At 35.5% G+C, this 13,249-nt stretch overlaps 1 protein-coding gene across 2 annotated transcripts; it reads left to right on the top strand.

The window, feature by feature from the left end:
• The first annotated feature begins 205 nt into the window (after nucleotides 1-205).
• Nucleotides 206-12,195, top strand: LOC134844623 (centrosomal protein POC5-like). 2 transcript variants are annotated; one of them, XM_063861401.1, is made up of 11 exons: nucleotides 206-391; nucleotides 1,563-1,595; nucleotides 5,718-6,037; nucleotides 6,139-6,209; nucleotides 6,408-6,606; nucleotides 7,417-7,596; nucleotides 8,020-8,320; nucleotides 8,908-9,053; nucleotides 9,136-9,378; nucleotides 9,725-9,883; nucleotides 11,717-12,194. In XM_063861401.1, the coding sequence occupies exons 1-11, from the start codon at nucleotides 244-246 to the stop codon at nucleotides 11,777-11,779; spliced, it is 1,863 nt and encodes a 620-aa protein (XP_063717471.1). In that variant the 5' UTR covers nucleotides 206-243; the 3' UTR covers nucleotides 11,780-12,194. The 2 variants fall into 2 exon arrangements, with proteins under 2 accessions (XP_063717471.1, XP_063717472.1); XM_063861402.1 differs by lacking the exon at nucleotides 1,563-1,595 and having other exon boundaries at nucleotides 11,717-12,195.
• The last annotated feature ends 1,054 nt before the right edge of the window (nucleotides 12,196-13,249 follow it).

The raw sequence follows: 13,249 nt of genomic DNA, 5'->3' as shown, positions 1-13,249 counted from the left end.
AAAAAAATGATCGTGAATGTTTTTTCTTCAATGTTTGGATTTCTAGTTATTTATTTAGGTCGGTTTGAAATGAATGCCTAGCGAGCCGACTGATTTTTTTCATTTTTGTAGAAAATTAGCGACATAGCTCCTTAATTGATGTATCCCCAATCAGCTTGTGTTCTGCGCAGATTTTGGTTCAAGTTGACTTGTTTATTTAAGATGAGTTCTGAGGACGAAGAAGAACGAGCACCATGTGCGGACATGAACGACTCCAGGGGCAGCTCTATCTCTTCCACCATGAAAAACGACTACGATGAACTTATGAAGTTTGTGAATATAGTGCCTGAAAATATACTGGGTCCAGATCGAAGCAACGCACAGCAGCAGAAGTTCAGACGATGTTCGACAGGTTACTCGGGCTCTTTACTTATATGTCTTAGCCCGGATTTTACTTTTGATATTTGCTGATGAACTGGCATTTGATAGTAAAGAGCATTTAATTTTTGGCTGGAAAAAACATGATTACGGTACAGTTTTGATAGATGTGGCAATTATAAAAATTATATTCCTCCAATTTTGTATACAAAATCCTATACAGTCCTAGAACTACTCAGTATGTTCAACCCTGTTTTCCTTAATATGCATATCATTGTAACATTCGCCCGGAAGTACATATCGACGGAAAATAAAGCTAAGCTGTGAAACGACTGGCCAGCGTCTAAACAAAGCTCTACATGCTTTTCACCGTCTCTACCAAAGCCAATTCTTTTGGTGGTCTTCCTAACATCGGGTCGACAAAAACGTTACTGTTCTCCGGCTTCGACCAGAACGCTCAAATTAACTTAATTACATGCAAAAATAGTGAGCTCATGGCTGGGTCTCAGTATCCCCAGACCACGAGGTTACTCCTAAAAACAGGGCTACTACTATTTATTATATTACGATTGTTTTTGTTCAGTAGATAAAAATCATCATCTCCATCGAAGATGGATCAACCCTTTCCCCTCAACTCCTAGCTTCTCATTATCTGAAAATGAATCTGGATGTTAATTAAATTCAATTCAGGGCATGACCAGGAAGCTAAAAGCTCGTATAAAACAGTTTAAGTTCAAGTCGCGAGACCCCTCCGGATTCCTGAATCCGGGTAAATAGCACTCTTATTTCCTTTCCGGAAGGCTGGACTCTCTGTTCCACCACCCTTCACCGTTTGCGTGAATTGCTCTGTAACGATTGTAGCGACACAATCGTCACAACTCGGAGCTGTCTCTGATAATTCTCTGTTGTCTGTCTTGTTATTTATCGTCGTTATCTCTATCGCAACTATCGTTGTTGCGTTTTCTTTCTGATTTTCTTCTAAAATGGCCGTTTCGACGTTTCTCAGAAGTGTGACGTCACCATTCGAATTTATAAATTTAAAAATTCCAGAATCTTCTGACCTTCACGATTCGTCTAATCGTTCAAATAACGTTGCTAATCTTCTAAAACTGTCAACTCTCCAGGTCAACGGCTACCAATTTGAATTTGCATTTTTGTCCATTCTGGTCGAATGTCACACATCTAATGGAGTTTTCTTGTTTCAGAGCTCGAAGACAAGGAGAATAACCTGGAAAAAGGTATACATTTCAAATTTTTCATTTGTAATAAGATTTTTTGTTTTTTGGTCATAATTTTTAGTAAAAGAGCGTTCAGTTCGCGATGTACAGTACTTAAGCCTCTTCCTCTTGTAAAAGGACTAGAAAGCCTCCTATTTTAAAATCAGTGAATATTTTTTGAACCATAGAATCAGGAAATCTTGTTCATTTGAAATTCAGATGTTTTTATTATTTGGAATGCGATTTGTTCGATGTTATGTTGGTTTACGGGGTACTCAATTTGAAGTACGGTCCAGTTAGAAACTTAAATTAAAAGTATTGATCCCAAACCGCTGCCTGTTGTGCCATATTAAGACAAAATGGTTAAATTGAGACAAAATCTGCTTTTTTCGAATTGTTTATGCCTCTGAAAATTGTTTTCTTCGCCCACAAAAATAGGTGTTCTTTTTGTTATTTTGCTTTTTAAGCAAGGAATTTATTTTGGAGGGGTCAGAATTTATTTCTGATGCTGATCCACTGAAACTTAGGAAATTACTTTCTGTTTGCTATTTTTCAAACTTTTTGCATGCCTATTTTGTCCTGGTTGTTCTTTTAGTTTTGTATTCTCCATACTGAAATTTGTTAGTTTTTAAGTTGTTAGCTTTGATCATTGCACATATCGTAATCATTAATGTTTAATTTGTTTTTTTTTAAACGAGTCACCAATTTCGGAAATTCTGAGGCCTTTGTAATTTGCATTTTTTAATTCCAGCCATTGAAAGTGGGGAGCATTTTTGTATTCGGATGAGTTATAGTTTTCGCGAAAAATCAGATACAAAAAAAATCATCGGATTGGGCGAGTGGTATATCATATTAAAGCCATTACAGTCGTGATCCGAACCGCATTGAAAAATGTTAAGAAAATTTTCCCGTGTCGAGAAAAACCGGTTTGAAATTTTTGATTTTTCATCTTATTTCGAGCGAGCGAACAGTCTTATTTTAATTGCTTAAATTTAACCCAAGTAAAATTAGTTTTTGAAGTTTTGTAACGCCATTTGAAGAATCAGAAAATTACAGCAAAAATGTTTTGATTTTTTGTCCTGTTTTGTTATCTATTTTACTTAGTTTGCTATGGATTTCAAATATGCATAAGGTCTAGTTTTTTGTTTAGATTTTTTTTATTACACCACGCAGAAAAACTGACACTAATTTGAAAAAAAAATTGCTTCTAAAGACTATTGCCGGAACATTCTGTGCTACTTGGGCAGCAACTGATTACACTGTATGACTTGAAAACCTAGTTTTACTCGAATATTGTTAGTTTTTCGCGCCAAATCGGGAATCAAAAAATTTTAAAAATTCTGTAAAAGATTTTTGTTTCCCCTCTTTTTTTTCTACAAAAACTGTTGTCGAATTTGAATAATTTAGAATGACTGCCGAATATGCCTAGCTTCAAGTTTTCGTTCAGATCGTTTTATTACACCACGCAGAAAAAACTACACTAATTTAAAAAAAGTTTATTTTATGATTATGGTAGCTTTCATTTAATTTTCAAACTTAACGTTCCCGGTAATTCCGTCACATAGCCCAAAGATAGTTCCTGATTTGCCGGTTTCGATACCAATTGTGTCGGCTTAGTTGCCTCTTTTTTTAAAATTAAAAACTGTAAAATTAAAAGATTTTTACGACTGGTTTGGAGCTTATCAACTTTTCAAATTGTAATTTTTTGAAGGCATAAAATATTATTTCGGAAAACAATATACGCAAAGTTATTTTTGAAATAAAATTTGCTGGCCTATTTACTTGCTGGTTTGTTAATATTTTAACTACACTTCTTTATGCAGCTGTATTGCAGTCTGATTGAATTGAATCGATTCATCTTTATAATTGTTTTTAGGTTCAATTTATCTCAAACAATCCTGAAAGTTTCATTTTGTAATTAAGAATAATAAACGTATATAGGTCTTGGTGATTTTTTCTTTTTTTTTCAGGAAAAAGTCCTAAAATTTTTTCACGCTTAATTTTGATTTTCCGTGTTTTGGCTTGTGATTTCTTTTTAAGTTTAGTGCATTTCCATTGATAAAAGGAAGGCAAACTCCACTATCGAACAGCAAACGTGTAAAGACCACGAAAAACGTGACTGACTTTAGTTTCGAAAGTGGAACTTAATAATCAGATTTCCCAGCGAAATAAAATCTCTGCGTATTGATTTACTTTTCGCAAGTTAGGTTAGTTTAATGAAAAATTGTCAAATAGAAATTGTTCTAGAAGAGTTTTGAGGGCATCTATTTTTCTCTTCGAAATCCGAAGGCTGAGATTTTCTTAAAAACAAGTCAGTTTTTTCGGTTTTTTAGGTTCATTTCTCTTTTCCAATTTTCATTTGGCTTTGTTTTTATTTTTTCTTCTTTTAAAACCGGTTTTTTGTCTTAGCAACTTATCAATTGAGTTAATATCTTGTAAAAACTGATAGTTTTTTTGTTGAAACCTAAAACTTTGAAGCCTGAATTAGGCGTTTTTGATGTTTCATTGTTTTTTTTGAACTTTTACAGAAATTTGACTTGAAAGAATAAACTCACTTTGGAAGACTGAAAAGATTTTTTTTTACCTTCGCGATAAGCAAGGGTCTTGCAATCGGGTACTTTTTTGCGTATATAACTTTGTTTACAAGACTATTTTGGATTCGTCTCTAGTGGTATCTTGTTTCAAGACATATTCAAATTTCTTAGCGTTCTGGGCTTTCTAGCTGTATCGCAAACCCACATAATCTGGAGGTAACGAATACGTCTGGGACGGTAAAGAATCTGGGTTCGAATCTCACCAGGAGCTGTTTGTTTTTTCAAACGGGAAATTTTCTGTTCCAAATAAAATTTTCGGCAAATTATTTGTCAGCTGATCTTTTGTCGGCTTAGTTGCCACACCTTGGATTTTATTTTTTCCTTCCTAATAGTGTTCGGCTTGTTTTATATCGTCTTAGTAGCCTCTTTTTTGCGTCGTTTGATGCGTGAAAAGAGTTTTTGTGTGCCTATGTGTGTTATGAGGGAACGAGGGCTGTTAAAGTTTTCAATAAGTTTTGAAGTAAAAAAATCGCCCTGAAGAGTTTTCGCTCAGGAGCTTTTGGCCTCGTCAACGCTTGTTTAATGTTGTTCCGATGCTGGTTCTGCATTTTATTGTTTGGGCCTTTTTTCACCACTATATTCTTTCATTTTGATAGATCTAGCTGTATCGCAAGTCGTGCGAAGCTCAGCTTTGCCTCTTAGTAAAATTTCCGGCGGAGTGAAAAATCTGTTGATTCAATTTTCTTAAATTAGGGACATTTTTATCGGAAATTTTAATGATGAAAGATTTTCAAAAATTAATACTTTTCCAACTGTCTGTTGGCTATCTTTTCAAGTCAAGTGCAAATCAAGGCTTAAAATTGTTTTCACGTTAAGAATATCATTCGGCCTGCCTCTGTGTGTAAACAGCAAATTGTACAAAATCAGAGTTGGTAAATTTACAAATTACAGAACTATTTTCAATTATACTAAAAGTTGCTAAAATCAGAAGAGAAAACCATGCTTTAGAAAGCAGAAAAACTATAGTCTGAAATACTAATTTTCGCTGTTAAAATTTTCCAATTTCCATACATCAGAAACAAACAAGGTCGAGCAGGGACTCAAGCGACAGGACTTAGAAAGCACAAGCTTAGTCCAAGTGAGAAAAGGCATAGAAGTTATCGAGGTGGCACAATAAAGCAAAATCAGTTTCTTACAGATTTCAAAGAAACAAGTGAAATTAACTGCCGGTTTTTAGGCTTGATAAATGTTCCTGAGTACTTGTTTCACCTGATTGATTGTGTTGCTGGACGTTATTTCCTCAAATTGAAGATCATTCGAGACAACATGCTAAAATTTTTCTAATGTTTTACTTAGTGGCTTTCGTTTTTTGTCAGCTTACTTGCAATGCTAAGTTTTCGCGTCATTGCAACTGGTGCGAAGCTCCTCGTCTCAGTGTATAAAATATCACTGGGCCGCATTGGTTGTTTCGCTACTTTTTTTTTGAAAGGAGGAAGAATAAACATCAAACTTATACAAAAGTCCGTTAAGCTTCGTGTTTTTCCAAACAAAACTCTTCTCTTTATTCGGTATCATTTCCCAACTAGATGTGTGTTGTTTTTTGTTGTAGAGAACAGCTCTGTCGAAAACTGGTTGAATGATGTCGAGAGAATTGATCGATCGAGTAAACGAAGCAACAACAACATACATTTAGCGGGAGACGCAATGCTAGCTCATGATCGCAATATGAACTGTGAGTCTCGTCATACAGATGTAGTGTTCACTCTGCATCGCAAAAATAAACTAAGAGGTGACGACAGCACATCTTCGAATGGTCGAAGAACAGCCCAGTCGTATCAGCATACGCGAAGTAACAATGGAGACACCTCTTCCAAGTGCCTGGAACTATCTCTAGATAAATGGTGCCTAGATATGAAGAGTATGGTTATGGTGAGTGGGGCGAAATCTGTTACAAATCATTTATGTGATGTCAGTTTTCGACCAATGAAAAGCAACATACCAAAATCATCGAGAAAAAAGTTTTTTTTTAGGAAAATTTCTCGACGTGGAGAATGTCATTATTAGAGCAGCAAAAAACGGAGCATGAACAAACTAAAAAAAGGTGAGAAATTACACTAACAATTTTTAGTAAGCAGCTTTGTAGAGGTAGATAAGGGTCCATACAATTATGTGTGAGCATGCCTCCACCCAACTTGTCGTGTGGTATTTGATCGCTTAGTTTTAAAGCCTAGTTCTTTCTCATTTTTAAGAATTTAACCGTAACAATATAAGCTTCTATAAATGTTTGATTTCGTTTCAGGTTCAGAAGTGAAAACGAAAAGTATCTGGATGAAATAGATACTTTAAAAGACCAAGTTCTTTTGTTGCGAGAAGATATCGCGGAGAAAGACCGTACAATTGAAGGCCTCCAAACAGTTGTGAATAAACAGTCAGAACTCCTCTCCAAGTCGAAAATAATGTTTAAATGGAAGAATGAAATGGAAGCGGCGCAAAGAGAGGTTAGTTTTCTTTATAAACTAAAAAAATGAGCTCATTCAGGCGCAGATCTAAGAATTTCTCGAGGGGGGCGGATTTTTAAAAAAAATTTGAAAATTTTTTTCATCCTTTTAGCCACTTTTTGGAAAATTTCGACCAAAAAATCTCGTTTTTTTTCGGCGCGCGTTCCCCCCTCAAAATTAGCATAGATTGGCGTCGAATGCGCCTTTAGAAAATATTTAAGGTCAGTCTGCCAAAAATGGATATCTGAAAATAGTTCAAAAGGGACCCTTTCGGTCGGCAGGGGGTCAAATCCCTGAAGGGGCGTCCGATCTCCGCCCCCCCCCCCTAAATCCGCTACTAAGCTCATATGAAGGTTTCCATAGATTCAAGTATTAAAAGGCGATGAACGTAGTTCATACTCTTATATAGGTCGCGATTATTTTTTTTTTCAGGAGAAGTCTTCAAAATTTGTTCAGGCTCAATTTTACTTTTTCGCGGTTTGACTTCTGATTTCTTTCCGAATTTTTTGTTGATTTTTTCGTTTTTCTATGTTTCTACAGAAATTTTTGGTCAATTTGCTTAATTACTATAACTGTAGAATATACCTAATTTCTATTTTTTCGTTCAGATCTTGTCACAGAAAAAATGACACTAATTTAAAAAAAAATGGTATTTTTTAAGACTATGGTCGGAACGACAGTAGCCGGCTATCCTTGTTTTTTTTCTGAAATTGACTGAACGTTAAACTGATTTGATTATTTTTTTTACTTTCGCGATTAAAATGGTAGATATTAGAGGTCATTTCCAGTTTGATGTTGTTTATGTTTCAGCAAATGTGTATGAAAATGGCAGAGCTGTACCACAATAGGAAACTGATAGGGAAATATTGGGCCAACTGGCACTGCCTGATTGAGAACAAGTGGAGAGAGCGGGTGGAAAAGGCGTGTCAACTAAGAGCACAGGAGATATGTCACCAATTGGAAGAGAAATACCAACATCAAATGGAGGAGGTGAGAAAAAAGGGGTCAATGTTAAAACGTTTCCGTCCAATAGAAGTCATAGGTGAAACCTTTAAAACAAGATTCAGTTGCAAAAGGTGCCAAGTTTAATGTAATAGAAGATGTTTTTCAAGAAGTAGTGTATCAATCAATCATGTACCTACCATTTTTGTATTGACTAACTTATAATTAGATTGACTAACCCAGCTAGAATGTAATCAATAGCACTTGAAATTCTGCTTCAATTTTCTGAGAATTTTTTTGAGGTAAACATACTTGACATCAGTTTTATCCGGTTTTTGTGCTGCTTGGCTCAATTGTATCCATTTTTTGCCAGGTATGGTCCAATCCTAATGAATTAATATTGAAATTATTTCAAAATAATATGAGCTGAGTTTGAGTTATTTGATTTTGTGAAGCCTGTTCAATTTGTAGATGCAAAAAGGCTTGGAAGAGTCTAGACTTCAGATTGAGGCGATGCAAGATGAGAAGCAGCAGTACGAGGAAAACATGCGCCAGGCGTTCCTAAGAGGCCTCTCTGCTCTGAATCAGGAAGCTCACACCATATTTCACACTCCACGTTCGCAGCAACCATCCGTCGCTTCTTCGTCAATCCAGAACATCAACTATGCCTCAGTTAACTCAGCTAACAACGCCAATAGCAGTCAAAATAGTTCAAGTGTGTCTGCAAGTAACTTGTTGCACACGCGGTCTGTGGATAACACGCCTTCTCTTGGTAAGAAGCATTGACATTATTTGTCCTATTTCGAGTAATAAGTTAAAGAAATGACTACCATAGTTGTGGCAAAAATGTGTGTTTTAACGCAAATTAAATCGTAATTATAAGTCTAAAGAGTATATAATTCTAGAGAACATGTTTGGTGCCTGAACAAAATTAGTTCACATGATTGATCACTACTATTTGATGGTTAAGATGAATAGAGTGGCAATCAAAATTCGCAAACTTGAATGGCTGTTTACCGGAAGTACTGCCGGGCCTAAAGGGTTGGTTTCTTGCCTGTTTGTTACTTCCTGTCATAAGTGCGGTTGACATATATTTCGGAGTATTTGGAAGTTTTAATAATTTTATTAGGGAACACTGCAATTTGAGGGACCAATCAAGTAAACTAACACCTCTTTGTTTAGTGCTGATTTTGAAAGGTATTTTTCTTTTCAGCTTGGCAAAAGACCCGACCGCTGGGTTTGTTTCTTTCTAGTTTTTCTTATTAAACCGTTTTTTCCAAGAACTCCGAATTAACACTTTGGGTATCTGGAAATGATAAATGATATTTTTTTTGCTTCGAACTTTCTATTTTTCTTCAGGAATTGAACCCTTCAATAATTCTTTTGGCCTCATGGAAGCTGTGGGATCCCTAGTTGATATGACCCCTACTTTAGCCGTGACCTCATCGTCATCAGGACTGACACATTTCACTCATCAAAGTACTGCTGCAAATCATCAACAACAGGTATTTTTGGGATTCTCGACGTACCCAACATCTACTTTCGTTTCGTAAAATTAAAATAAACTCAAGAAATTCATTTTTATAGCAGCAGACTGGTCCGCAATACTTCAGCAGCAACGGTGTGGCAGTGTCCAATCAGAAATATCAGATGCACAACAGCATTTTCAATCATCCATCAACCTCTCCCCCCTCGTCAGCACCCATCATGACGACATCATCGCGCTCTGTGAAGCAACCGCAACATCAGCAGCAATCAGTCGCCCCTCCCCCGTATCAACCTGCAATTCCAGGCCCGCCTCACGTCGCCACGGCTACACCCAGAACACTGGTCTGTTGAATATATTGACTTAGAGTAACGTTTTTTGCTTGTCCTCCAAGAAACACAAATTGTATAATGATTGAAGATTCATAATAGCCCAGCACCGATTATTAACAAAAATATAGCTCCGAACTATTTGATGTAGCTGATTTTGGTGATATTTTGTGTTTTGGGGTCTATGGTTTACGGCGGTTATAATACGATTGGTGCAGTTATGAGCTTAACAATTATGAACGCCAAAATCGTGCTGCAGATTTTTAATGCAAACCAAAATATTTTTTATCCCTCTCCTAGCACAGGAGCGGCGGCGAAAAAGTATAAGCAGTTTTCGTTTGAATCTAAAAATTGTTTGCAGGAAAATGGAGGTGTTCCTAATGTGAACAAAGTGACCTCGAACTCGACTTCCAATGTGACATCGGCAGTTGGAGGATCCATAGCCAGGCGAAGCAGAAGAACTGCAATAGTAGAGAGACACTCTCAGTCTCAGCTGAATCCATCATCCAACCAATCCAATGTAAGTTCATAATTGATTCTAAGCAAGGCTGCTTCTGTATTTAAGAAATATCTTTATTAAGAGTAATGAACGTAGTGAAGACTCTTATATAGGTCTTGCTGATTTTTTTTTCATGAAAAAGTCTTAAAATATTGATGCACTGAGGATTATATGCACTTTTTGAGTACAATTGAATTCATTTGCTGGAAGTGACGTAAATAGCACTCTCCAAATACGAACGTGCAAATGGCGCAAAATTCGTGAACGATTTCTAGTTTCAAAATTGGAATTTAGTTTTTAGATTTCCAGCGGAATAAAAACTTTGTCTGTTGATCCAGTTTTCTCAAATTGGGTTAATTTTACAAAAAAGTGTCTATCATAGATTGTTCTACTTATCAGATATCTGGTAATTACTTATCAGATTTCCCAGCGAAATAAAAGATGCACATTTTAATCCAGTTTTCTCAAATTAGGCTAATTTTACAAAAAATTGTCTATCATAGATGGTTTTTTAAAGCCATATATTGATTTCCTCGAAATTCAAAAGATGAAGATTTTCGAAAAAAGAAGTCAATGTTTTCAGGTTCATTGCGTTCATTACTCTTTTCCAACTGTCAGTTGGCTATGTTTTAAGCTAGTAAGCGTTAGTCTATTAGTACGAACCTTTTTTTCTAAACTTTTTCGCAAACAAAGGTTTTAATTAAAAGTGTTCACGTATTTGGTGGCAGTTTTGCTATAATCACGATCTGTAGCATTGGAAATTTCGTAACATCTGTTCTCTGCTTATTTTGTGGCTAGTGTTTGCGATTTATTAAGCGTCCGTGGCTGAGTGGTCAGTGCGTGAGACTCAGAATATCTAGGTCGCATCTTCGCGTTTGTGTTTTGAAATGCTTTTGTGTGTTTCAGGAGGGATGTATCGTAAAGCAATTGAATTTTTTCATCTTGAATTTTTCTTGGTGTTTGATTCGTTTTCTACTTAACCAGAGTCGAACTAATTGTCCTTGCCCTTCGGCTATTGCTTATCAATGATTGTTGAGACTGTTTTTAAACATCTTCCGAGACAAAGTCATAAAACTTTCGTAGATGTAGTTTTTTGTAATTTTTTCAATGATCGACTTTCCTTTGAATATTTTGTGATACCATGTTTTAATTTTTTTGCAAGTGATGCGAGGCTCCGCTTCTTCTCTTTGTCACACTTGCGCGAGCAATTGTCTTGTTGTTGTGAACTAGATTTTTTTTCACGTGAACAACTTTTCTAACAAACCTTCCTTGATTTTTTCTTGCTATTATTGTTTTTTACAGCTTCCAGACTCGTTCCGACTTGGCCTTGAGGTGACATGGTTGCCTTCGCCGCTTAAACTCTGGAGTTCGAGTTCTGGTTGGGCGTAATTTTTTTTCAGTTATCAATGGAATTGAATTTTTTCCGGTAAAATTTGAGATGTCGGATTTTCGTTCGTCTTGTCGGCTCATTTGCCTCAACACGGATATTTTTTTGTTTTAAGCTATTTTCATTATTGTTGCACGTGTTGTTCATTGCAGTTTCAGGTAAAAAAATTTACAATATTTTTTTTCGGCCTAACTGATGTCTGCTCTAAGGTTGTTGGCTTAGTTTCCGAATCGGAAGTTTTATTCCGTTGCTAATTTAATATTCAATTGTTTTGCTTGGCTTGTTTGCCCTGAATGCTTTTTTATGGAGACATACGAAAATTCTGGTAGACCTAGTTTTGTTTGGTAGACCTTGCCATGTTTTTTTATTTATGTTGTATGTGTAAAAAAAAATTGAAAAAAATCCTATCTTGGAAGAACAATAAAAATCTAAAATGTGCCCTCCGGAAAACAGATGTGATTCTTTAGGGGATGAAAAGCCAGTTTGCTCCCAATTTACCGGCAGTCAAAGTCAAACAGGCGTTCCGATGAGCTTTGATTGACACGCAGCAAGGTTGGATATTTACGAAGGAAAAGACCAAATTCTCTTGATTAATGAGATTGATGAATACTGGGAAATAGTATTGAGAAACTAAATTTATCGCGCGTGTTGTTTGGACAGGAATAACTGAAATGACTGCAATATAAATTTCGATACTTAATAGTTGAATACATTCGTTGTTGAAGCTTTGATATGCTAATTCAATTAAGTGCCTTTATAAAGTGCCTTAATTTGGTCGTTTTAATTAGATTACTTGTTTGTAAGATGATCTTAAATCATTATTTGTTCGTCAAATTTTGTTTTCACAGTTTGTGAGAATTTGTTTTATTACTATTTGATTACTTGCCAATGTGTAAATAGCTTTGTTGATTCAAAATTGTGTATAAATTTATTTTTGATGCTAATGTTTCATTTAAGATAGTGAGTTGAAAACTAAGCTATGAAACGGCGGCGGCCAGCATGATGGAGGCACCGAAGGTTGAAATTTTTTTGAATTACTTTCAGCCAAACAGAATTGCGTATTCAAAAATCTCAGACAAATAGTGAAAAAAGCAAATAAATCCAAGCCATTAACATATCTAATGACCGATTAAAAAATAAACAAACATGAAATTTCGAAATCGAAATTCGGATGCAAATAATTCATTTTCGGTTAATATTGACTTGGGTTTTGTGCAAAAGTCATTAAGCCAAAAGGAACTTCTAGCAATTCTGATTGGTTAAAAATAATGAACATACCTCACCCCTGTGAAACGACTAAAACAAAAGGACAAAACTCCAAATCGATGACGTTCTGGCTTATTGTAATAATGTCATTAAAAAATTCACTTAATTTTGTCTTGGAGCAAAAAAAGTTCTTAATTATTTCGCCGAAATTTTGCAACTTGTGGTATTCAACGCATAAATGCCGAGAAAAATACACTGTTTGCACTGATTCGTAGTGCCATCTTTTTGATTGCTAACAAGGCCGATTTTTGAGAAGCTGTTTTGTTTACATATTTGTCCTAGTGCTTTTTCTGGTCTGGGTAAAACTCTGCAGGTTATTTGAAACAAAGTTGAATAATTTTCCGGATACTTAATATTTTTGGTTAATTTGATTTATATATACAATTCTGAACAAAGCATTTTTACATGGTGCGGAAATTTGATTGGCTATTTCTAGCCGATCAAAATGAAGCAAAATAGTTTCATTTCAAGATTTTGAGTTTGGCGGAATAAATGAAACGACCACGAACAAAACAAGCTAATTGAAATGCGCCTTTCTACCTGAAAAAAGTCCTTGTGTCAGCTGGTTAGGTCATTCCAAGCATTGTATAAAAGCATTAAATCAAATTAACGCAAAAGTTATAAATTAAAAGAGTTTACGACTTGGGACTTTTATATAAGTTAGTTGGTTACGATTTTTGTTTTGTATTCTGATTAAATCACATTGTTCAATTTGTACTCTGAGCTCTTTTTGG

The sequence above is a fragment of the Symsagittifera roscoffensis genome, chromosome 4, assembly GCF_963678635.1.
Source record: "Symsagittifera roscoffensis chromosome 4, txSymRosc1.1, whole genome shotgun sequence".
NCBI classification, from domain to species: Eukaryota; Metazoa; Xenacoelomorpha; order Acoela; family Convolutidae; genus Symsagittifera; species Symsagittifera roscoffensis.
The sequence above is the reverse complement of the archived record's forward strand: the minus strand, read 5'-3'. Positions and strand labels throughout refer to the sequence as shown.

Coding starts and splice junctions, on each gene's coding strand:
- LOC134844623 (XM_063861401.1), top strand. CDS start 244: ATGAACGACTCCAGGGGCAGCTCTATCTCTTCCACCATGAAAAACGAC. Junction 1,596..5,717: donor GGAGAATAACCTGGAAAAAG/GTATACATTTCA, acceptor TTTTTGTTGTAG/AGAACAGCTCTGTCGAAAAC. Junction 6,607..7,416: donor TGGAAGCGGCGCAAAGAGAG/GTTAGTTTTCTT, acceptor TTTATGTTTCAG/CAAATGTGTATGAAAATGGC.